This window comes from Protopterus annectens, chromosome 5.part0, assembly GCF_019279795.1.
Source record: "Protopterus annectens isolate FY-2018-M chromosome 5.part0, PAN1.0, whole genome shotgun sequence".
Classification (NCBI taxonomy): domain Eukaryota; kingdom Metazoa; phylum Chordata; order Ceratodontiformes; family Protopteridae; genus Protopterus; species Protopterus annectens.
Window position 1 is genome coordinate 657,060,617 of NC_056735.1, and position 26,696 is coordinate 657,087,312.

Here is a 26,696-nt window from a genome sequence, read left to right on the forward strand (position 1 = left end):
TATCATTAATTGAGTATAGAAAAAAAAAATTTCACTGGTATAAATTTGATGTTGAACTCCAAGGCTCATTTCAGTGGAGCTGTTTTGAGTTTGTGCTTTAACTCCCAATAGAAATGGCCTGAGCCTTTTAAAAAAATGAAGTTATCACCTCACAGTTCAAACAAATGTTTAGAACCATATGTGTTGCTAGAAAACTGCAGCACAAAGTATAACCTTTACAGTGGGTGCATTCATTCAATTCTAGGACTTAAATAGATTTTATAAGCCATAATAACTACAGTAAATATGAATTTTATAATGTATGAACAGGTTATGATATCTCACAACCATTCAAGAAATCAACTTACTTGCCAGCATTATTTTCTTCATACAGCTGTGAACTTTCATGTGAAGCTAAGTAGTTTTGTTTGTATCACTTAATTGTTGAGCTATTTAAAAAAAAAAGTTATGTACCTACCATAACGTTCCATGTTAGTTGTCTTCTTCTCGCCTTCTTTCTTACTGGGTTCGGAGCCAATCATTGGCTCCGACTCGGCCATCTTTAAAAGCTCGAGAGCTGCTTACTGGCTCGAGGCCCCCCTATATCCCATGATGCCTGGCGCTAGATACCCAGATCTTGTTTGGTAAGTCTAACTGCAGACATAATAATAAGGGAATCCTATCCTAGAATGCATAAATCCTACTGGAGAGACTACTAGTCAGAAGAAATAGCCAGAGAAGACTCAGCCAGTGAAAAATCAAGAACTCTTCTCGGTCCACTAGGATAGGGGGATGGAGGGTGGGATGCAAGAAACAAGGTGAGAAGAAGACAACTAACATGGAAAGTTATGGTAGGTACATAACTTCTTTATGTTAAGTTGTCTATCTCGCCTTCATTCTTGCTGGTTGGGACAACCCTGGGTGGCTCATCGGAAGAGACTCTTCAGAACAGTGGAACCAAAATCAGCTCTGCTCCTGCAAACCAAATCCAACTTATAATGCGAAATGAAGGTATGTGGGTTGGCCCATGTAGCCGCAGCACAAATAGATTCCATGGGCAACCTAACCTGAAAAGCCACCGAAGTAGCTAAAGCTCTGGTGGAGTGACCTTTTGGTTTGACTGGTAATTTTTTATTCCTGAGTTGATATATGAATGTGGTGATAGAAGTCAACCACCTGGATAGGTTACCTTGGAGACCGAAAGACCTTGTTTACCTACTGCATAAGACAGGAAAAGTTGATCTGATTTTCTAATGTCTTTGGTTCTATGCAAATAAAAGCGTAGCTGCCTGGGAACATCTAACTGATGCAACTTATATTCCGCCCTGTTGGAGTGGTTAGGGAAAAACACAGGAAGGTCTATGGACTGTTTCAAGTTACTCTCTGAAGAGACCTTAGGAAGGAAGGAAGGAAGGATTAGTCCTAAGAGCAACCCTGTCATTGTGGAACACGAGGTATGGGGGACGGATAGAAAGAGCCTGTAGTTCCGAAACTCTTCAGGCTGAAGTAATAGCTACCAGAAAAAGGGTTTTCCAAGATAAGAACTTCAATGAACAAGAAGCTGCAGGTTTGAAAGGGGGCAAAATTAAAGAAGCTAAAATCAAATTTAGATCCCATGGTGGTGGAGGATCTCTCACTGGGGGCCTGAGCAGAGTGGTTCCTTTGAGAAAGGCTTTACACAGCTTATGGGGCATGATATTGTTTTCCAACAGGCCAATGTGAAAATTTGAAATTGCAGCTAACTGAACTCTAATTGTAGCGGAAGCGGACCCAGCATGGAAGAGCTCCGCAAGAAATTCCAAAATGTAGTGTGCGGGGGCTGAAAAGAGGGTCTATACTTTTTGCCTCTGCCCAGGAAGAAAAAACGTTTCCACTTACTAGCGTAAGTTTTTCTGGTTGTAGACTTGTGTGATGACAAAAGGATTTCGCACACAGCGGGGGAGATATCCGGGAGCCTGGCTAAGGTTGGAAGTGGAGCAACCAAGCCGTGAGCTGGAGAGAGTGTAGGGATTTTTGCAGCCCACCCGATTGATGGTCTGGAAGTAGGTCCAGAGTCCAAGGCTGCTCGAGAAGATAGCGATGCAGGAACGGGAACCATATCTGTCGAGGCCAGTAAGGAGCAGTGAGGATCATTTTGCAACCCAAAACGGTAGCTTTCTGAATTAGCTTTGGGATGAGAGGAAAAGGTGGGAATGCATAAAGAAGTCCCTGAGGCCAATCGTGGACTAGAGCGTCTCTGGGGGAATGTCCGGGAAGTGGAAGGAGATAGAAGAAATTGCTGCACTTGCTGTTGAAGGGAGTTGCAAACAGGTCGCAGCAAGGTTGGCCCCATTTGCGGAAGATTTGGTCCGCAACTACCTGGTTCAGAGACCACTCGTGAGGCATGAGAATTGCTCTGCTCAGTCTGTCTGCTATGATGTTGGACCTCCCAGGGATGTGCATTGCAATCAGAAACCGTTGGGAAGAGATCACCCACTGCCAGAGTCTGAGTGCATCTCAACATAGGGGGTAGGACCTGGTGCTGCCCTGCTTGTTGATGTACCACACTACAGACATATTGTCCATTTGAATTGCAGTAGTCCCGGTAGGAATAGTCCCGGTAGGAAGAGAGTCCTGAAGAGCCTGCAACGCTAAGAGCATGGCCCTCATCTCCAAGACATTTATGTGCAGATGATACTCGTGAGGTTGCCAGGTGCCTTCGACTGTTCTGCCCTGATAATGCCCCCCCCAACCCGATCAGGGAGGCGTCCGTGGTCACCGTAGCCACTGGTGGGGGAGAACAAATGGTCTGCCGTGGAGCACTGATGTGGAGACCATCCACCATGCAAGGTGCTTCTTGCATGCTTGAGTGATCATAATCATGTAAGACATGGGAAGTTGCTGGAAGGACCATTGGGTGAAAAGAAGCCACTGGAGAATCCTCATGTGAAAACGAGCTAGAGGGACAAGTACGATCGCTGCTGCCATGAGACCCAGAGTTTGAAGGACAAACCTGGCTTGAATTCTTTTGCATGCTAATAAGACCTTGACATGCTGACGAATCACTAACACCCTGTCTGGTGGGAGGCTTGCTAACATGTCTTTGGTATTTAAATTTGCACCTATAAAGGTGATAGACTGACAGGGCGACAATGCAGACTTTTCAAAATTTATTGTGATATCTAGCCTGGTGCAAGTGTCGATAGTACAGTCTCTGGCTCGCAGAAGATGATGTCTGGTGGTAGCAGTGAGGAGCCAGTCATCGAGATATGGAAACACCTGGAATCCTTGCCATCTCAGGTGAGCAGTAACTACTGCCATACATTTGTTAAACACCCTGGGGGCTGTGGTGAGACCAAAGGGCAGAGCTCTGAACTGATAATGGCTGGCTCCCAGCTGGAAGCGAAGGAATCTTCTGGAGCGTCTGTCCATTTTGATGTGGTAGTACGCATCCTGAAGATCTATGGAGCACATCCAATTGTCCTGACCCAGGAAGGGTAAAATGGACTGAAGCGTGACCATCCTGAACTTTGTTCTTTGTACAGACTTGTTTAGTCTGCTGAGATCCAAAATGGGTCTCCAGTCCCCTGTCTTTTTTGGTACCAAAAAGAACCTTGAGTAAATTCCGGATCCTTGTTGGTCTGCTGGGACTTGCTGGATGGCCCTTTTTCTTAGCAGTTTTGAGACTTCTTGCACTGCTTGGTCCCTTAGATTGGGTGGAACGTCTGGAAGGGACTTGTTTGACCTCAAGGGGGTGCGAACAAAGGGAATTCTGTATCCTCCGGATATGACGGACTGTACCCATTTGTCTTGTGTTATGTCTTGCCAGGCTCTTGGGTACAGCGATAATCTTCCCCTGACTGCCTCCATAGTTGGACAGCCGGGCAACCCTTCAGGGATGCTGGAAGGGCTTCTCAGAGAAAGATTCTCTGCTGCCCTGATTTTGCGGACCCCCCTCTGCCACGAGGGCGGCATCTGTTATTGTTCCCTCCTCTGCCCCTGGATGGGAACTCACCACGTGTGTCCGGCAAGGCTCCCTGGGATTTCCGGAACCACATCTTTCCACTCTTCTGACCCTTAGGATATGGTCTGGAAGGAGTGGAAAAACGGACTCTTACGGCAGAGAGAGTCTTGCCTTCCTGCTCACACCTGGTAAGGGTATCTTTCACCTGTGATCCGAAAAGAGAGGAACCATCAAAGGGGGTGTTGGTGAAAGACGATCTGAAAGTTTCTGCAAAGTTACATAGCCGCATCCAAGCGTGCCTCCTTAGGGCCACGCCTGTGCCTGCGGCTCTACTCGCACCATCAGCTGCATACGAAATGAGCCTCATGGAGGAGTTTACCACTGAATTAAGAGTCGCCAGCTGGGAGGCTGCCTTAGCCTGGGCCCCCTCAGCTGATGGATCTTGGAGGGTATCTCCAAGCTCTTTCAGGAGATCCCTCTGAAGACGGGTAAAGTTTCACAGGTAATTCAGGGACCACATGGAAAAGGTTGCTGAAGAGAACATCCGCTTCCCATATCTGATCATCGTGCATACAGCTGCAGTCATAACAGATGGGTTTTCCTGCCGTCAGGCGGGTCCTCGGTCAGCCGAATTCCAAAGTCTAGGTCCGGCGTCGGATGTCGTCGCTTCTTCCCTGACGTCAGTGCGACAGGGGTATAAAAGAACCAGTCGACGCCATTTTCCCCAGTCTTTCTTGCCGCGCGGTGCCCGAAGCAGAAGCAGTTCGCAAGTGCCGGTCGGCCAGCTCCTGAGATTACGAATATTTTTTAACCGAAGTCTTCTTGAAAGCTAAGTACCCCGTTGGGGAAACTTTTCTTGCTTCAGACAGATGTCAGACAAAGTTAATAATTGCATTTCATGTGGGAAGCAAATACCGCATAAGGATTTCCATTCCCTCTGCATTCCTTGCTTAGGCCCAGACCACGACGTCTCGGCCTGTCGTTTTTGTGCTACATTCAACAGACGCACTATTAAGCGTCGGGTGGAGTTCGCCCAACACTATTTTGGCAAAAAGTTTAATTACATTATGTCGTCGGATAATCCGACTCCAGTTTTGAGTAAAAGATGCAAAGATAAGGACTGACATATGAGGTCCGTGACTTCTACCGACACCACGCTAAAGCCGACTACTGGTGCTCCGGTTCTCAGCGTGGTGCCTACGCAGCCCCTGACTACCGATGACACTTCATTAATGGTGTCTTCTGTGCCCGAGGTCGCAGGCTCTTCGGCCCACACCCCGACTACAGATACCGAAGCCACTCTTGGCGGGGAAACTCAGAGTTTAGACAGGCCTGTCACCTCTCAAGGTGTCTTCAGCCCTTCTTCTTCTTCCTTTTCCATTAAGGCTTTCACTAAATCTAAAGCAGCCATGCATTCTAAAAGACAAGCTCCTCAGGACCCCTCTCAAGGCCCCATGCCTAAAAAGCAGATGCTCAAAATGGCTGAGGATTTGATTACTCTTATCAGGGGTTCCCAACCCCCCTCGGACAAAAGGCCCAGAGTGGAGGAAGAATACCCTTCCTCAGACCAGGCCTCCATTACTTCAGAACATTCTGATGACCAGGAACATTCATACTCCCCTTTTGAAGATTCTGATGCAGAGGAGTCCATTCCCTCTGTCTCCCCCCCTGAGGACTACTCTTTTTGGGAAACTTTGCATACCTTGAGGGAACACTTCCACTGGGAAGGCCAAGATTACTCAGACTCCAAGAAAAGGCTCAGGGATTTCCTCTTGCTCCCTCAGTACAGGCCTCTGGCTATCCCTCCTGTTTTAGACATACTAGATGATGTGTATTCAGAGGCCAGCCTTAACCCAGATTCTTTACCTCCAGCTCCAGTCAAGCCTGACAGGTATTACCAGGTTCCTGATTCACACCAATTCCTATACAAAAGCAGCTGACCCAGAGACCATTTCACAGGGTCCCAAGGGAATTAAGGCCTCCACTGCCAAAAATCCATTACCTTCAGAGAGAGATTCCAGAGCTTTAGAAAGGTGGGGGAAAAAGGTATACACCTCGGCCACCTTAACCATGAGGGCATTAAACTGTCAGTTCCATATGTTAAAGTATCAACAGTTTTTGTTATCTCAGTTGAAAAGCAAAATGTCACAACCTGAACAACCAGACTTGAAGGAGTTGCAGGATTTGTTGCATAGTGCAGAGCAAGTGGGTAAACATACCTTGCAATGTGGTTTTGATGCTTTAGAGGCCTCATGTAGAGCTGCTGTTACAGGATCAGTCATACGTAGACATGCTTGGCTTAAAGAACAAACCTTACCAGATCATGTCAAAGCTAAACTACTAGATGCACCTCTTCAGAAAGATGTATTGTTTGGTGTTAAGGCTGAGGACGTATTAAAGAAAATGGAGGAAAAGGCAAAATCAATGCAAACAGTGAAAGATTTCCTACAGGTACAACCTCCACGTTTCAGTAGAAATTGGCCTTCAAAAAATTGGTCCTTTCCAGCCACGGACAGACCTCAAAGAGGTAGATACAGGCACCCGAGGGGTAGAGGGCAATCTCAAGGATCATTTAGAGGCAGACAATGGCAAGCACCTACACCAAGAGGTGGTGAGGATAGTTCACAGCCATTCAGAAAGCAGAACCAATGACTTTCACCTTTGCATGCCAAGCAAGGCTCAATTGGCAGCACCTTTAGGCGGAAAACTGGCGTTATTTTCAAAAAATTGGCATATTGTCACAAAAGACAAATGGATCCTGGACATTATAGACAGAGGCTACAGATTCCACTTTCACACCCTTCCAAAAATGAGAGGCATGCCAAACCTGCCACACAATCAAAGGGCAGAGGCACAAAAACAAATTTCAGATCTCATGGACATGAAAGCTATTCAAGAGGTACCTGCACAAGAACAGGGTCAAGGTTTTTATTCCAGACTATTCCTGGTACCAAGGAAGGGCAAATATTGGAGACCTATTTTGGACCTATCCATCCTAAACACATATTTACTGCACCAAAATTCAAGATGCTCACATTACAGCAGCTTCTTCCCATGCTGGGCAAGGAGTCTTGGCTGGTAACATTGGACCTCAAGGAGGCATACCTGCATGTCCCAATCAGACAAGATTGCAGAAGATACCTCAGATTTCTTGCAGGTTCAACCCATTATCAATTCTCTGCATTGCCCTTTGGCTTATCTACTGCCCAGAGTGTTCACGAAATGCCTGGCATCAGTAATTGCCTTCTGCAGACTTCAAGGGATACAAATATACCCATATTTGGACGACTGCCTGATCCAAGCGGACAGCAAACACATACTTCTGAAACACCTGGCGTTTGTAATAATGTTGTTGAATTCTCTGGGATACACAGTCAACAAAAAGAAATCAAGACTAATACCCTCTCAAACAATAATTTTCCTGGGTGCCAGCTTGAATACAAACACCCAGATGGCCTACCTCACGCCAGAGAAACAAGGGCAACTAACTCATTACTTCAGAAAACTGGCAACCTTCACCAGGCTGACTGCAAGGAAAATCCTGCAAGTTCTGGGATTCATGGCATCTTGCATCCTACTAATCCCATGTGCAAAGCTGCATATGAGGAAACTTCAATGGTACCTAAAAAACTTATGGTCTCAACACAGCCACAATTTGGAAACAGTTATACCACTTATTCCATGTCTTCAAAAGGAATTTCTGTGGTGAGCTCAAGCATGCCAAAGAAACATAGGTCTCCCATTCTGCAAGCCTCAAGCAAATCAAGTCATCACAACAGACGCCTCGGACTACACCTGGGGGGCGCACATGACAGATGTGCATTCAGGGCAAATGGTCCCAAAAAGAAAAGCACCTACACATCAATCAAAAGGAAATGCTAGCAGTAATAAATGCTATTATGGCTTTCAAAGACCTACTGCATCCAGGCCAGCTATTGATAAGGATGGACAACACCACAGTGATGTGGTACATAAACAAACAGGGAGGAACCCATTCGTACCCCCTACGCAGGCTAGCCATGTCTCTTTGGAACATGGCTCTGGAATTACAAATCCAACTTCAAGCACAGTTCCTGCCTGGCAAGGAAAACACGCTGGCAGACAACCTAAGCAGAAATATGACAGATCCACACGAATGGAAGTTACATCCTCAAGTTTTTACAAAGATAATTCAAGCATGGGGAAGGCCAGACATAGATCTCTTTGCCTCCCACAGAAATTACCAATTGACAAAATTCTGCTCAAGGACCTTTCATCCACAGGCCTGGAAAGTGGACCCTCTTTCAGTTGGACAACAATGACAGTTTATGCCTTTCCACCTCTTCCTCTGCTGCCCAAAGTTCTATTAAAAACCAGAGCAGACAGACCAAAGATGATTCTCATTGCTCCAGGCTGGCCAAGGCAACACTGGTACCCACTCCTGAGGAGCCTGACGCATTCCCCACCATGGATCCTGCCTCTAATGCCTCTTCTACTGACTCAGCACAACTTCAAAACTCTTCACAGTCAGCTGAAAACACTCAATCTAGCCACATGGAGGATTCCTTAAATCCAAAACAGACCCTACTCTCCAAGGAGGTGCAGGATGTCATTCTGGAGGCCAGAAGGCCTTCTACTAGAAAAGCCTACTCCGCAAAATGGAAACGGTTTTGTGCCTGGAATCAGAAAAAGGGTCAGAATCCTGAAATACTGAATTTACCTCAAATATTACAGTACCTAGCTGAGATGCTAAACAGTGGACTTTCATTCTCCTCCATCAAAATCCATGCCTCAGCCATTTCTGCAGAATACAACACTGATCCTCCTTTATTCTCTCACCCTCTCTTAGTTCCTCAGAGGGGCTAAGAATATAAAACCCCCAAGGAAGCAACCAGTACCTGCTTGGGACCTCAATTTTATTCTAGAAACACTGACCCTGCCTCCTTTTGAGCCAGCTGCTTCAACAGAACTGCAATATTTGTCATGGAAACAGCCTTCCTTCTGGCTATCACCTCAGCACGCAGGGTTTCGTAACTACAAGCCCTCATGGCTATGCAGCCTTTCATCATTTTCCATCAGGACAGAGTTTCCTTACGAATCAACCCTTCTTTTATGCCAAAGGTAGTATCCAAGGTAGCCTTGAATCAGGCTATCCACTTACCTACCTTTTACCCTAATCCACAAAACAAAGGGGAGAGACTACTACATTCCTTGGACATTCACAGACAGCTCCGTTATTATTTGGACAGAACAAAGCCTTTCAGAAAATCAGAGCAACTCTTTGTGTCCTATGCTACAGGTGCTCAAGGGAAGCCTATTTCCAAACAGACAATCTCAAAATGGATAGCCCACTGCATTCGCTTTTGTTACTCTTTTCATGGTAAAACTGTACCTACAGGCATCAGATCTCACTCCACAAGGGCCACAGCTACCTCTGCAGTTTTCCTCAGGGGGGGTTCCTACCAAAGATATTTTGGAAGCAGCCACTTGGAGTTCTGTACATACTTTCTCCAAGCACTATCACCTACCATTATACTCCAAATCTAGAGCAGGCTTGGCCACCGCAGTCTTGCAGGGCATCCTGGCTCCTCCTAGTTCCACTTAGTGCCTACCACCCCTTTTTAGCTTTGGGATTCTACCCATCTGTTATGACTGCAGCTGTATGCACGATGAACATAGTACAGTTTTGTACCTACCATAAATGTAGATGTTCGAGTGCTAATACAGCTGCAGTCCAGGTTTCCCTCCCTCCTTCCCCTCTTGGGACAGGCCTAATGGCCAACACCTCCTCATACAACATGATTGGGGTATTCTTTTATGGTGTATTTGCTTGCAACTACTGTTTTTTGATTTTATTGCATTGCATTATTACATAAATTTATGTTTTGCCTTCCTTCTGGGGGCACCTGACATCTGGGGCAAGAAAAACTGAAGAAAATGGCATTGGCTGGTTCTTTTATACCCCTGTCGCACTGATGTCAGGGAAGAAGCGACATCTGACGCCAGACCTAGACTTTGGAATTCGGCCGACCGAGGACCCGCCTGATGGCAGGAAAACCCATCTGTTATGACTGCAGCTGTATTAGCACTCGAACATCTACATTTATGGTAGGTACAAAACTGTACTTCCATCGTCCTGGACTCCTTGTTAGGGGGATGGACAGATGAAGAAGTTTCAGCCAACTCCTTCTTTGTGGCCGCAGCTACCACCATGGCAACAATGGGGACACCTTTGGTCAAGAACTGTTTGTCCTGTGGTGCAGTAATGAATTTGGCAGGTCTTCTAGGGATCGGTTCCACTGTGTCTGGAGCCGTCCACACCTTCTGAGCCACCACAGACATCAGTGGGTCAAAAGGCGGAGACACCCAGAAGGTGGAAGGTCGGGATCCAAATGCATCCAGGAATACCGACTCATCCTCGGAAGGGCTTAGAGTAGTCCAGTTCCCCCTCTGCCTAAGCATCTCAAGGATAGGTTCATAGGTTCATAGGTTTATACTAGGCTATCTGCCCTAAGGCATTTATAAGCCTAGCCCAAATTATTGTGGCTTACGCCACCCCTTATATAAAATACTGTGCCCATTAGTTTGTTGTGCCTCTGTCCAGCAGTGACACAGAGATGATTCCCGGGGTAAACCTATGATCTCCCATCCACAGGTCTAGATTTCTCTTGAACAGAGTCAGCGAGGTGCTCTGCCTCACATGGACCGGGATTTTATTCCACAGCATAGGGAGTCTCTGAGTGATAAATCTATCCCTCCAGCACGTCCTATTTATATCCGTGCTAAGGTTTAAGTCGCTTGCTCTAGTGGTTTTGGTGGATTTGGATTTTTTGAGATGGAGCATGTCCATTAATTCCGGGTTGGACATGGCCTTGTATGTCAGGCACATGTCACTTCTGAGCAGACGGTATGCGACTGAATAAAGCTTGAGTTTCTTCAATCTGGCAGCATATGACAGATTTTGGAGTCCCTTTATCCTTTTGGTGAGGAACTTTTGGGGTCTCTCCAATTGCTGCAGATGTCGGGTGAGATACATCCCGAATGGGGCATTGTACTCTATCATTGGTCTGATAAGTGAAGAGTACAGGGGAACAATGACCTCACTAGATCTGGATGTGAATCCCTTCATGATCAGGTGGGCAATGTAGAAGGTCTTTCTAACCACTTTAGCAACGTGAGTGTCAAAAGAAAGGCCACTGTCAACCTGGGTCCCCAGGTCCCTGATAACCTCTTCTGTGCTTAGTGGATTGCCACCTATATGGTAGCTTGGGGTTACCTTGTTTTTCCCGAAGGGTATGACTATACATTTTTGGCGTTAACTTCAGGCCATGGCTCTGGCACCAGCTATCTGTTTCCGTGAGTCCCTTCTGAAGGATATCCGTGTCCGATGCACTTTCCACTATGGCCCAGTTTGCAGTCGTCCTGCAAACTTTGTCAGCCAAAGTCCTCCCATGTTGGCCTGTACTTCTGAGAAGTAGTTGCCAATCAATAGGGGCCAAGGACCGAGCCCTGTGGGACACCACTTGTGACCGGCTTGGAGTCTGACATAGCGCCAGCAACTCTAACCCTGTGGGTTCTGTCCTTAAGCCAGTTTGCAACCCATCTTGTGACATATGGGTTTACATTTAAGCTGGTAAGTTTTTCTACAATACCTGAGTGGGGTATTGTGTCGAAAGCCTTTGCAAGGTCAAGGTAGGCTGTATGGACTGCCTTTCCTCATCAATGGCCTTGGTGACTGTTTTGAAGAAGTCGACCAAGTTCAAAAGGCATGATCTTCCCTTGACAAAGCCAAACTGGGTCGGGTCCAATGTCTGCAAGTCCCCTATATCTTTGTTTATGAGCTCCATTATGATCCTCTCCATAGCTTTGCAGACTAGACTTGTTAAGCTTATGGGGCGTAATTACCAGGGTCCGTGAGGCGCCTTTGTGGAGTGGGACCACAGTTGCCGTCGCCACTCCTTGGGCACGTATCCTGTGGTAAGGCTGAGATTAAACAGCTGCCTTATGTGCGGGTTTAATTCCTCATTTAGCTCGTAGCACACAGCCGGGGACACCATCCGGTCCCATTGATGCTGTGTTTTAGCTTTAGAGAGAGCAGTTTTCACCTGCGCATTTGAGATGTCCGGGAGGCTACACTCGGCTGGGATAGTTATCTCTCCTTTAGGGGAGAGGGGTGAAGTTTGCACTGAACCTGTCTGCCAGTATGTTGGCAATGTCTGTGGGTTCAGTGATTTTTATATCATTTTGGACTAATTCTGAGCATATCTGGGAGTTTCCACCCAGGTTCCTAACATAGCTGAAAAAGGTCTTATGATTGTCCTTTGAATCCATGGCAATTTGTCTCTCAAAATTGGCCTTAGTTGATTTTATGAGTGCTCGTATTTTTTTACTAATAATGATCAGGGGTGACTTCCCTTTTATGGATTTTGTTCTATCATGTAATAGCTTTCTCCTCTTATTGTAAAGTTTGTTAATGGCTGGGGTCCACCAGACTGGACATTTGCCCTTTGTGGAAAGAGTCTTGGTTTTATTTGGGATTGCCTGATCCATGCAGTCCTGGAGGTGTTCATAGAAGGCATTTGTAAGGGCTTCCGAGCTTGGGTTGTGGTTTCCACTGGCTCATGGGCCTTGAAGGATACCACACCAGTCTTGAGTAGTGTGAAGTTTGCTTTAGAGAAGTTCTTCACTATGGTCTTTTTGTTTGGGGTGGGGGGATGTGGATTTCCAGTGAGATTAGTTTATGATCAGATCTCACCAATGAGGGATATACTTCGTGTGGAGCATTTTGTCCCCATGTTTGTGACAATGAGATCTAGTATATTTTCTCCTCTCGTGGGAACAGTGACTAGCTGTTCCATGGCATTTGAATTTATGAACTCCAGGAACCGTTGGGCTAGAAAGTTAGGGCTTGAGTAATGTTCCCAGTCTATATTCGGTAGTTGAAGTCACCCAATATGATGGTGTTTGGAGATACAGTTATACCCTCCAGTGTCTTCAGGAAGGCTGTGTGGGGTTCCTGAGTTTGAGAGGGTGGCCTGTAGCATGCTACAATTTGTAGAGCAGTTTTGCCTATGGTTAGTTGCACCTGGGTGGTTTCCGAGCTTAGATGCGTTGCCACCAACCTGGAGGTGTGGGTATCCTTTATGAATATGGATACACCCCTCCTTTTGTGGTGTGGTCCGGGTTTTGGGGCCGAACGCATGATATGAGGTAAAACCTAATAGTGCCGGGTGCTCTCAGGAGCCTTGAACCAGGTTTCAGTTACAGCACAGACATCGATGTTCTCCATACTGAGAAGGGCCTCGAGTACGTGCATTTTGAGATTTAGACTTCTGGCATTGAGCAGCATTACCCTCAGTTTCTTCCCATTTTTGTTTTCTAGGGTGGTAGGTTTAGAATTTGAGCCTTGCCTAAAAAGGCACTATGGGGGTGGCAAGAGCCTTAGCCAATATCCGGAATCCCCAGGGTGACAGGTGCAAGCCGGCCCTTGCGAAGCAGCGTGGCTTGTCAAGCATGTCATCCCAGGCAGACAGACACTGGATCCCCTTTGAATGACACCAGACATTAAGCCAATTGTTAAAGCTGATCATCTTGTCTCTATATTGTGGCATCATTCTTGGTGAAGGAAGGATACTGCTCAGGGTTAGGGTCATACCTGCCTGGGCTACATAATCAGAGAGCTCCTCTATGTCTCTTTTCATGTAGTCCAGGGAGGTATGCCTCAGGTCGCTCACACCAGCATGGACAATGACTGTGTCATATTTGTACTTGCCGTGGAGTGACCCGAGTGCTTGTGTTATGTGGCGGATTCTAGCGCCCAATAGGCAGCTCACTGTGACCCTCTCCTTGCTCAGCCTGGTGAGTGGGACGTCAGTGTGTCTGACTATGGAGTCACCTATGACAAGTATGTTTGGTGTTGTATTTGGCCTTAAGGGCTGTAACTGCTTTGCACACTGCTTTTGTGGTTTATGTGTTGCTTGTGGGGTGTCTTGAGGTAGCAGTTGTTTGGGTGTCTGCTTTGGAGGCCTCTGCTGTTTAGGTAAATTTTACTCAGAGCCTCCAGTATGTCTTTGTGTGTTTATGTGTTTGATTCAGTGGAGTGGTAGCATTATGTGAGGCTGGTTTTGTGGTGTGTGTAGTTGCCTTCTCCTCCTGTCTGGTCTTGCCAGTCCTGAGTTGAGAGAGCTCAGCCTCTAGTTTGGCTAAATAGCTGCATCTCTCAAGTATTTGTGTTATGTGGGAGGAGGAGAGGGTTGTCTGTGTACATGAGGCAGTTATAACATTGCCTCAAGATTCCCAGATTCACCAGCTGGACCGGAGAGGAGATTGACAACTGACCTTTGGACATGCTAGAATAATATTGGGAAATCCTTAATTGAAAACAAGGGCCAGTGGGGAGTGAGGGTGTAGTGCTTTTAATTTTTAGTGCTGACTTATATATCCATGATATTTGTTAGTGATAAATCACCAAAAGGTGAAATATATAGACTGACAAAAGTAGGGAAGTAATGTATATGGGTATGGCAGGGCAGAAGACAAGAAAAAGGACCACCCCATACAGCTGGGCAATTGCCAGTACCATAAATACTAGGTTAAGTATATAAAATACTTAGCCCGTAATTAGCAGTCAATTAAATACCAGTACCTCCAACTAAAGATTCTGTATATTATCATATACTAAACAAGTATCATAAATAGGTCTGTTAATGTCAACAGAACCAAATGATGAAAAAAATGTAAAGTAGTGAGAAGGACAGTATTCGCATACCCAATATTGTTTAATTAAAGCTAAGACCATTAGCTAAACATATAATATTCAACTGGGTATTTATATCCAAACTTGGGTATAGTATATATGCTTATTAATTATATCAAAGTGGAATGTACCCAGTATGTTCTTACAGCCAAACGCCACAGCGTAATTCCAAATAGCTGTATATACCAAGGAAAAGACTAAAGGTAGTTGGAACAAACGTGATCTAATATGACCAGAGCACCTCACTATATAAAAAATAGATCTGGTATGTTATTTTGTTTGGTAGGTAACTGATCATTCAAAAATAAGTATCAGACCAAGAACAGAGGACAATATTACAGTAATCATAGATTGAACTATAAAGTTCCAAATCTAGAATAGAGCTTCCATCCAAGGAATCTATATGCGTAGGTGTATTAGATACCCACACCTACCAATATTTAAATGGTCCCTGATATAAATCCTTACACATATATTAATTAATGCTTACTGTAATGTATCACCAAAATGTTCTGAGTATCAATAGACATACATTGACATAAGTTTCCATAAAAGTATATAATGTTCAACAACAATCTTTAAAAGGCCATGATAAACCCTATCATAGATGAAACCATATAAGGATGTAAATAGAATAGCTCAAATACTCTTCTTAAATGGGCTTGAAGCAATATTAGCCCAATACTATGCAGCTAAAATAGTATAAAAGCCGCAAAATACACCTCAATATTGTAGCATCCTGCATGGTATAATAAATGTATTACAAACCTCAAATAATGATTTTAAATACATTTAAGTATGTTGTTAACGACTATATAACTTGTATGGTTTGAAGCACCAAAAATATATGCATAGTATCAAAGAATCACATATAAACCATAGAGTTTTCCATAAAATAGATAGACGTAGTGACATTTGTCAAAAATGACATGCATACACACTGAAAAATGAATTGGTTCAAATGTCAAGGACTAAAAGATGCAAAACAAGTAATATTACACTGTATAAACTTCACAATGTCCCAAATGACCATAGACATTATGTTATTGACCAGCTAGAGTCCTCAAACATACAAAAATGGCGCATGTAGTCAAAAACCACGCCAGAAATACTGATGTATTGTCTTCACTTAGGTCAAATGTAAATCCAGTTGTAAGCAGTTCCACAAAGCGTCGTTGTAGCCCCAACACGTTACAAATGAACTGAAGGTTAGGATAGACGATAGTCGAAGAAAAGACCCAAAACGCATATAGATCCGAAAAAATGTCCGCTTATTCTTGGCCCCGTAATTGTCAAATGATATATAGTTCCAAAAAACACACAACAGTATCTACGCTCAAATGAATCGCTTGTTAATAATCCCAAAATGAACGCTTTTTACCTGTAGTTGGTATGCGTTTCTCCACAAATCTCAATGCCCCAAAGTCCAAGCAACAAAACATACCAGAAATATAAATATGTTGTCTTCCCTTAGATCCTGTATTCAATCCAGTTATATACGATTCCAAGAAAGCGTCGTAGTAGGCCCAACAAGTTACATTACAGGTGAACCATAGTTCAGGGTAAGAGAAAATCACGAAGATTCTCAAAATATGTATATAATAACGAACTGTTAGAAATATCCGCTTATTCTTGGCCCCATAGTATGAAGTTGGTATATAATTCCAAAAAAACACACAGTACCTGCATTAATGTAGACCACGCGTTAATAATCCCCAAAAAAATGGCGCTTCTTACTTTTGGTTTGTCATATGTATGTCCACAATTCTCACTGCCCCAAGATGTCTGAGAAGGAGACATCTTCAGAGGGGGATCTTGGGGACCCTTCCGACTCCTCTAAGTCTGTATCCGATGTGACAGACTCGGGGGAGTCAACATGCTTCCTCTTGCATTTCATCTTGTGAAGTGGCTCTTCTGAATGATCAGGGGAGGCCTCGGAAGAGGAGGATACACCCAAATGGGGTGTCCTGGAGCACTGGATCCCCACGCTTGGGGTCTGGAAGAGGGGCAGAGGCTGACGCAGGCACCCTAGGGGGAGGAGCCGATGGGGTCGATCGTGGGACTGACTCAGGGGCCAGTACACTCCTCATCACGTTGAAGGCGTCCCTGCCCGGACACAGAGAGGGCTCTGGCTCCGAAGAAACCAGAAGCCCTCCCCGCACCGAGGGGGACGGCTCCGAGGCAGATGTGGGAGCCGAGCTCACCTGAGCCGAAGCCCCGAGGGGGAGAGCGGGGTCGGGCAAGGGTCCGATGCCACTCGCCCCCTCGGAGCCGACGAGGGAGTCTCGGCTCCCAGATCCCTCCAGGGAAGGTGCCATAGAAGGGATCGGAGCCGACGATGGGACCGAAAGAGAGGGTATCGGCGCCGATGGTTCCACAACTCGAACCCCAACGAACTCTGGCTCTGAGCTCATAGGATGAGTCGGAGGAATATCTACAGCTTGTGGTTGGAGCAGACTCCTAATGAGGAGGGCTGGACAACATTTTGACTATGGCCTGTGATTTTAACAGCCTACTGACCACTCTTTCCAAGTCATGGTCCGAAAGTCTAGAGGACCGAGAAGAGTGATATGAGCGATGACTATGCTCTGATTGGAGCAGGGGTGACTTCGGAGCCGAACGTATCGACTCCAAAGAAGAAGACCTGGATCTTTTCCAACTCTCAGCTGGCTCCAAAGACTCTGTCCAAGCCGACTGGGAGGGAGGGACATCGGTTCCAGCCAGAGCCGAGATGGATTGTGTGGCTTCACCCAACGACGGCTCCGAACTGGGAGCCAGCGGTTTAAGTGGCCTGGAAGATTTCACAGGTTGAGCCTTCGCCGGTGAATCTTGGGGTTTAAGCAAACCCCTCAGGATCAATTTATTTTTGTGCTCCTGCAGGACTCCTGGACTGAAAGCATGGCAGATCGAGCAAGAGTCCTGCAGGTGCATGGCGCCCAGACAATAAACACAAGAAGTGTGACCATCTGTCAGAGACATCTTCTGATAGCATGAGTCACAATTCTTGAATCCGGACAGTTTAGGATCCTTGGACATCCTGGAGGAAAACCAAGGACAAGAACACACACAGAAAAGTTAAAGTAACCAACCAGTAAAATTTTACCCACTACAGTTACCACAACCAACTACAAGAACTACTACAACAAAACTATAGATAACTATGACTAAAGACTAACAGTGATTAATAAAATAATTTTTTTTTTTGGAAGGAGATAGAGAGAAAGGTTAACCTCTAACTTAAATGGAAAACCTTTCTGAAGAAAGGGAGAGAAGGGGGGGGGGGACTCTCTAACTTAAACAAGTTTCTTGGGGAAAAGTAAACGGGTCTAGAGAAGAAACTAGCTACAATACAACAGTCTAATCTAATGACTAACTCTACACTAAAAACTACAGTTTTGACAAGAAAAATACAATAATAACAAAGTTTTATACGACCTGAGCCTGTAGAACAACCTTGCAGCAGAAGCGGCAAACGAGATCTGGGTATCTAGCACCAGGCATCATGGGATATAGGGGGGCCTCAAGCCAGTAAGCAGCTCTCGAGCTTTTGAAGATGGCCGAGTCGGAGCAGAGGATTGGCTCCGAACCCAACCAGCAAGAATGAAGGCGAGATAGACAACTTAACATTGAAGGTTATTACATTACAAATAAATAGTATGCAAATATCAATCAATATCTCTTTATCTGCACTAGACAGAGCTCAAATGCCAATACATGTGTGTGTTTGCCATTGTGTAAACTTTAAGATGAAGTCTTCTAATATCTTGTATGTAGTATGGTCTTGGAATTATTTATGCAGATATGAACAAGCAGTATTTGACGCCTAAAGGCATCATCAGTAGGATGCAACTGCAGAAGCACCTGGAGGCATCAGTAGGTTGTAACAAGTTAAATGTCTTTACTAAATTATTGCATTGATGTCATTGGACCAATTTTAGGCCCAGTCCTGTGATATAGAGATGCCAGTATAATAGAGCTGGAGGGTCTTGGGAACCCTATCCAGTCCTTCTGAATTGAATGCTCCTTGAGATAAATCTGTGTTTCCTTCTGAAAGTGTTTTTCAGATTGTCCCAAACTATCCAATTAATCATCCCATTTTCTTTACTGTGTCATTTCACCCTGAATGTGTAGCTTTGATTTTACCTGAAGTATATGCCTGAGTTTAGAAACACCAAACTATTCTTTTTCAGAGAGAGAGAGAAAGGTTTACTATTATCAAACAAACTTGTTCTTATTGATTTGCAGTCTGTATTGTCATGTGCCACTGTGTTATGATCCAGTTGTTGGAAATGCTGCTGTTAAAGGCCCACTGTATTGGAGGTGTTGATGCTTTCAGTGCTTGAATGTTGTCTTTGCAGATATCTGCAGTGCAGAGACTTGGTCTTTATTGCATACCTAGACTAGGTATTGTGTCAACTGCATCTTAAGGAGTCGAGCTTCCTTCAGGACATCTGTACTTCAAAACTTAGCCTTCTGAATTGTATTGTTTAGGTACTTACTAGGCTAATGATCTTTGGGGATTGTCAGAAGCCTTGCATTCCTACTCCAGTGAATTGCATAAGGATTTGCATTTAGCTGGATGAGTTTATCATCTATGCCCGAGTTGGGGAAATGCTGTTTGATGCCTTTGGAAGTTCTAGATATGCAATTTGTACAGATTTTCCCTGATCCAGTGCTTTGGTAACCTTTTCAAAGTACTCATCCTGATTAAGTAGACAAGATCTGCCTTCGACAAAACCAGATTGGCTTGAGCCAATTCTTAATAAGCTGCCTATATCCATATTTATTAATTCTATAGTGATCCTTTCCATAGCATAACGGATGAGCCTGGTTAGGCTTATAGGTCTGATACGAACCCTGACCTAGGCCTGATACTGAAGAACCTCTTTAGGGGTGTTGATCTTATTTCAGGCTGACCAGTAGATATCCTGATATGTTATCAGGCTTCATAGAAGCAGTACTCTTATCCTTGGATAGTGGTTTAAGGAATTTTTTCTTGTGAGATTTTTTGTGGGGATGCTGGTATGTGAATTGGGAGAGGGGGTGGTTGAAGTTAGAGCTAAATGTATCTGTTCATAGATTGGTCGTGTCCTCAGGCTTAGTGTATGTGAAATCATTTACTGTTAGCTCTCTGCAGTTTTGAGTATTATTCCTGAGGTATGTAACATAATTAAAGAAGGCTTTGTGAAGACTGTTTTGTCTGAGTGGCTAATTTTATCTCATAACTACCTTTGGTAGGCTTGGTTGGAGACTGAAATTCCCTGTTAAGTTTTACAGCAGTATTGTTGGCATTTGGAGCGTTACATTTATTTTATGTGCAATGTACTTTTCCCTTTTTATTTTAAAGCATTTATATTTTGGTTTCACCATAGGGGATTATTTTAAATGTGACACTGTACTGATTTCATAAGGGGACAGGTGCTTCTGTGCAGCTATTTACATGAGCATAGAATTTGGCAGTGAAGGATTTTGCAATTTGTAATGGGGACATCAGTGTGAAAGGGAATGTTGAATTTTGCAAGGTCATCACTCAGTTTTAATAGATTAACTTTGGCATAATCTCTGAATGCCAAGTTATTGGAGGAGGGTGCTAGCTTTAGTCTTATGGTGAATATGACTCATTTATAGTCCAATTTCACTAGGGAGGATGTTCCAACTGGTAGGTATTCCAGATTTGTCAGGCAGGAAATATGAGCCAAGGTGGATCTAGAGGAGGTCGCATTGCTAGTGATATTTTTTTTGTTGTTGTTTTTTTGATAGTAAGTTGGAAATAGAAGAGTTCCAGGTCATTATCCTGCCTAACAAGATGAATTATTTTTTTTTCAAGTAGCTTTATTAACATCACAGCCCATGCATTTTAATAGTCATTCCAGTATTACATTTTTCTCCTTCTGCAGCCAGTTGATCCCTTTTTCACTTTTATTAGTAATTTACTGGTTTAAGATATACAGTGAGGTCAACCTAAGGACTGAGAAAACACTTTTAAGAGGTGTAAACAGTTTGCTGCCTCATCCTCCCTATTATTTTGTCTGTACCTTATAGTGAAATTCTACTACAGTCTGGGCAAGTTAATATACTTCTACATGACTTATCTTAATGTCATGTGACATGATCTCACCTATCTCCTTAACTTTTTTTCTGCCAAGCAGTGGAGGTTTTCAACTTCTTGCTGCAGTGTACTATATATACCCTGTCCCACAGTGTCCCATTTTTTCCCATGATATTTACTATTCTTCCCTTTTAGCAGGACTGGATCCTGCCCCTTAATTTCCTGCATTAATTTGAGAATCTCCTCAATCTTGGGCTCCTGTGTAGATGTAGACTTCCAGTTCTTGGTTATAACCTTTTTAAAACATTTTCCATAGAAGAGACACCTGATCCATTCCATGTCTCACAGCCAAAGTTGCCCCTACATAGCTAAGCAAATAATCCACTACATTACCTGCATAGTCAGTTCCGAATATTGCCTGTACTCAGTTCTGGAAATCTGCATGAAATGTTTGTAACTTAATGCATCTCCAAAACATGTCTGTCCATGAGCCAAGCTCCTCTTGGTCACACCTCCAACAACCCCCATCCTCTCTCTGAAGTATTTTGCAGCTTCTATGTGAATTATAAAAGTGTTTATGCAGGCACTTCCAGCCAAATATCTGAAATCTTCTGACTTTACTCTTCCTGGTGTATTACAGATTTCTTGCTATTTCTCTTCTTTGTCATTTACACCTAAGGTTTGTGAAATTTTGTTTTACTAATATAGTACCCTACCATCTTTAGTGCTTTCATCTGGTGCAGTTTGAACGTGTCATAGACATTGAAACTTTACTTTGATAGAAAGCTTTCAATATCCTTGAACCAGATCTCTGTGACAGTGCATATGTAGGGTCAGGAGTGTCTGTAGGGAATGCATTTTTTGTTAAGGCTCCTAGCATTGAGCAGCAATAATGTCATGTTATCTGAATCTTGTTTTATTATGTTAAAAGCTTTTGAAGGCTGTCTGTCTAAAAAAAAAAAAAAAAGACATTATGGGGATGGATACATTTTTTTGCCAGTGTATTAAATAAAGCCTTTGTGGGGACAGGTGAAGACCATCCCTGGCAAAGCATTTTGGAATGTCTACCATGTCCTCCTAAGGCAGATATATATTGTACCCCGTTGAATGACACCAGAAGGTATGCCAGTTGTTTAAGTCATTCATTTTTTTGTTAATATTGTGGCATCATTCTAGGTGAAGTTGTGATGCTGCTCAAGACTAGATACATACCTGCATTAGACACATATTCTGAGAACCCCATCATATGTCTTTTCATCTAGACTAGGATGGTGTCTCTCAGGTTATTTACTCCCATGTATATTATGATTGTGTTATATGTGTACTTGTTGTTGTGCAAGGACTGGAGACTGTGCAATAGGTTGTGATCCCTGACCCCAAACAGGCAATTGACTATGACCCTCTTCTTGCTCATCTTGGTGAGTGATGTTTCAGTTTGTCTCACAGTGGAGTATTTTATGACTAGGATGCTGAGTTGTTTAGAGATTTGTCTTGTGAGGTTTTGAGTTGTAACCTTGTTAGTTATAAGTACTTGTGTCCTGGTGGTTGCTGCTCGAGTTGAGTGTTTGTGAGGTTGCTGGGGGGTACCTCTTGCTATAAATGCATCTGGCTGGCCTTTGAGGTTTAGTTAGATTAGTTTTAAGAGCTTCAGTATATATGGAACTGTGTTTTTAGTCTGAGGTGTTTGAGATAGTGTGATGATGTGTGGTGCTGACAACCTTGTACTGGCTTTACATGAGAGTTGGCCTCCAATAACATTACATAACTATATTTCTCAGTCACTGTGGTAAATTGTTGAAGTAGTAGGTGGCTGTCAGTGAACATGAGGCAATTGCTGCATTGTCTCAGGATGCCCATTTCAACCAAGCTGGCTCCGGAGACAGTTGGAAGGTGCAGGTCCGTGGTTCCAGTTGATTTCTGCTGTGAGCTGGAGGGGAATAGTGCCTAAGACTTGAGGAGTTGCTTAACTTGAATGCTGTTTGTATAAAATGAACGATACAAGTCTACATGCAAAGAGGAATGAACCACTCCACACAGCTACTACGTATTAAAGTAATCCAGTGCTGTTATTACCTTCATGGTTGTTTTATTGTTGCAATGCCTCTGTGGTTTCACCATAATCATTTCATGATTTATAGTTATTTTTCATTGTGTGATGCCCAGTCTCTTTCTAATTCTCTGTAGAATGCTCTCTGACCTTTGTCATGTTTTTGTGGAGCTTCATGTCATATCGTGGAGTTTGACAGAAAACTAAGTGTCAGAATGCAAATAGAACCTCTGTCATTACAGTTTCAGCTAGGAAATAAATAATTCCATCCAAGAAAACGCTCACAACAGTTATCTCTACACTAATATTGCTATTGCAATGCATGCAAAACAAAAATAGAACACTTAAACTGTAACCAGTTACTTCAAGAATTTCTGGAGTAGGTTATATAGAGGAAGTTGTTTTCTAAGTACCTGTGTCTGTACAGTGCACAGTTAAATGGCTGAGTGAGGAGCAGCACCATTTAACCCAAGTAACATATGATAGCAGAGAAGTACAGAGAATTCAAACAAGTCCACTGGCCAATAGCAAAATAGCACAATCCACAAGTAATCAGGGGCATAGAAATAGATTAGTTCTTCCTCTACTGTCTCTGTAGTTAAAAACAAAGCAGTTCTGACTCTGTTCACAATAATGCATATGTGCTAAAAAGGGAGTACTAAATGAGTGCTAATGAATGAAATGAATTTGTAAGAAGTATTTATGTACTAGAGCACTAGGATGAAGATTTCAAAAAATATCAAAAAAGAATAAACCTTCTAGATAGTGAACTGTGTGGGTAGAAAAATAAGAACAGTAACTTGTACTTTAGCAGTCTAATGGGCGGAACCTTCCAGTTTGATCTGCTAGTTCAAAGCAGTATTAAACAGATGAAATGAGACTAGGAAAACTTTCCACTGACTCTTTATAATAAGGAAAATTAACTTAAAGCAATACTGGTTGGACGGGTGGGGGTACACAATATTATGAATCTGTGGACTACGATGGGAGAGGAAAAGTACTTGAAAAGCATCTACAACTGACAATGGTAATGAAAGAGGGGATGGGAGAGACTTTGACAGTCAGATTGTCATAATGGTTGGAAAACAGAGACACTGGGTTTTAAAATCACAACAGGCAAAGGGTGGGAAGTTGAAGAAAATTTTAAACAGAATGTAACAAGCTTGAGAAGGAAAACTAAACCTTGCAGTCCACAAATAATGCACTTGCAACAAAATGCTTTGAAACTGTTCTGAATGAATATTGGAATAAATCAAGTACTTGCGTTTCTGGTGAAGAGATACTCAGTAGCTTGATTCTTGGACTGTCCTCTAGCTGTCTCTAGCCCAGTGGCTTAACTGCTTCAGATTCAGCCCAATTTCAAACCCATCAAAGAGGATCCTTGATGTTCGATATTAGATGTAATGGATACGTTATTTTATCAGTTCATCAGTAATGGTGCTCTTCTTGATGGATTCCATACGTGCTCCCTCCATTCTTCTATGTTTGGACAGTTCCTCCATCTGGTTATAGCTTTTGGGCATCTCCTTAAGTCAGGCAATAGCATGTGTATGTTTCTTGTTAGTATTTGTAGATGTCAGAATTGTTATTGTTTAGAAGTATGTTTGCAATGAAATGGCTGGGTTTTGGACTAGGCAGACTTGGGCCGGTAGCATATGACTGGGAAAGAGTGCCAAACTGTGAGTAATGGAAGGGGTGAAGAGAATAAAACCCATTTGTTGACCCATCTTGGAGTGTTCTGTTGTACATATCTGTTTTGCGCACTTCTGTTAGAATAAGCCAGTGCCGAAACAAATCTTTTAACCATGGTTGACACAATGCATTATGTTTCCTGTAGGCTGAAAGGACCATTAGTTCTCCATCTATGAAAATACGGCACCTGCATTTTATGTTGAACATATATTACAGCAGGAAAATTATATCTCTGTCACTTATCCCCAAGTCTATAAATTTACTGGATTTTTCAAGACTGACTGTCCTTCATAGCACACAGCTTTGAATATGCTGTCTTGCAGGACCTGATCTTATATAATCTTTTTTTACCTTGTAGTTCCATTTTATAATCCTTACTGGGTTGTTTTAGCCTTACTCTGTAAATGTCACACTTTCTTTCACATTTGTTTCACCTTTACCTGTTAATGCAGAAGTACTAAGAGCTTTGATTTCTACTTGTTGGCAAACATATCTGAGGGGGGAGTAGCATAACTGACTTGGTATATTTAGTAGAATGTAATTTAAATTCCTTTAAGTTTTGCCTGTATACATAACCCTGCTTGTATATCCTCCCAAGGAGTACTTTTTCAGTGTGTAATGACTGGGAATAATTGCATTTGTTATGTTGAAGGTTATGTGATACTTCACTAACCTGCCAGTGATGTAGGACTGTCTCCAACAGGAATGTTTTTGTTTGTTTGTTTTTGCATCTACTGATTGACACACCTTTAAAAATTTAGGTTTATTTTAAAGGACATAGCTAGGCTTTTGGAATGTACCTCTTTTAATTATTTTATGCAAGGGTGTGTGCTAGAATTTCAAAAGAGCCATGACATATTTACTGTGCATTTTTTATATTAAGATAGCATTATTTGCCCCACCCCCCCCGAATGCATGATTATTATTTTGCTTGTGGGGCTACAGTCTTGTGGTTGGTATACAAGATGCTGTCCTTGTCCAGAATTCCTAGCTGTACTGTTTACAATGAGTACTCTCTGCAAGTATCCTGTTACTACTAGTGTATCTTGAAAATAGCTGGTGGAATTTAGAAAGCCAAGTTAAATAATAATAAAATATTTTCTATAGTTGATTTCTGTATTGAGTTTACTGGATAATTTCTTATTTTGTTTCTTTTGTACTTGAAAGCCGTTTGTAAAGTTTTATGAGGACAGTTGTCACTCACATGGGGTAGTAGTTTCCATTATTCGATATACACCAGTAACTTTCTTAACTTTTAAAAAACTTTTAAAACTGAACAGCAGCTTCAGGCTCTTCTTGTTAACTTTTATGTCCAATTCTTGAGTCTCAGCACTGGTTTACTGATGTGACCCCCAGTGGAAGAGCATGCTGATCTTTAATGATGCATTTTAAGGACCATGTCAGGCTTTTACTCCATTCAGGTCAGTATGATTTTAACAAAGTATATTAATATATTATTAGCATCATCATCATGGCTGCGCAATGTAAAAATAATTTAAAACCTTAACTAAATCAATTGATTACAAAAGTTACGAATGATATCCTGAAGCTGCTGATTGGTTTTCAGTGGTACTAGGTACGTCTGAGTGTGTCTTGTGAGGGCAACAGGTGCTCTGTAGTCATTGTGGCTTCATCATCGCTTTGACAGTATTGTCATAGAAAGGCTGATCCATGTGATAGAAAAATTGTTTATGTTAATATACGTCATCTCTACTGTTATAATACTGTGATAACTTTTTTTGTATAATTGAAGGATCTTGCAAATGCCATCATGGAAATGTACAAGAATATTGGAAGAACTCGTTCTGCTAAACTCGTTGGAAAGGATTTGGCTGAATTTTACATGTATGCAATTTTTCTTGATTCATATTCTTAAAGTGCCTGGTGTATATGTTTTTAGTGTTTTATAATGGCAGTAGTAATTTAGGTAGTTTACACCCAAGCCCTGCAACAAGAACTTAAACTTGTGAACACCTGGTGTTCTTAAATGAGCTTAACTTAAAACAATGTAGTACAATAGCATTTGGTAAACCATCCCTCCCACCAGTATATGACATGGGCAATACCTCAGTCCAAAATGAAAATGATTTTATAGACCTTAGTGCTTTGGTTGATAACTGCCTCTCCATTGATTATCACATAATGACAATATTTATTTATTAACATTTGATTACCAGGAAAGTCTGACTGGGTAGTAGCCCATTTTCAGCAGAGGCCTGGGGAGAAAAGCTCCAAAGTATTACAAAACATT

General features: G+C 43.0%; 1 protein-coding gene across 2 annotated transcripts in view; it reads left to right on the forward strand.

The window, feature by feature from the left end:
- The window catches only part of TRAPPC10 (trafficking protein particle complex subunit 10), a 2,525,275-nt gene that overhangs the window by 1,495,813 nt on the left and 1,002,766 nt on the right, over nucleotides 1-26,696 (forward strand). For both annotated transcript variants that reach the window (XM_044072500.1, XM_044072501.1), the window contains exon 11: nucleotides 26,199-26,290. In XM_044072500.1, the coding sequence (XP_043928435.1) occupies nucleotides 26,199-26,290 (92 nt within the window). The remainder of the gene's footprint in view (nucleotides 1-26,198; nucleotides 26,291-26,696) is intronic.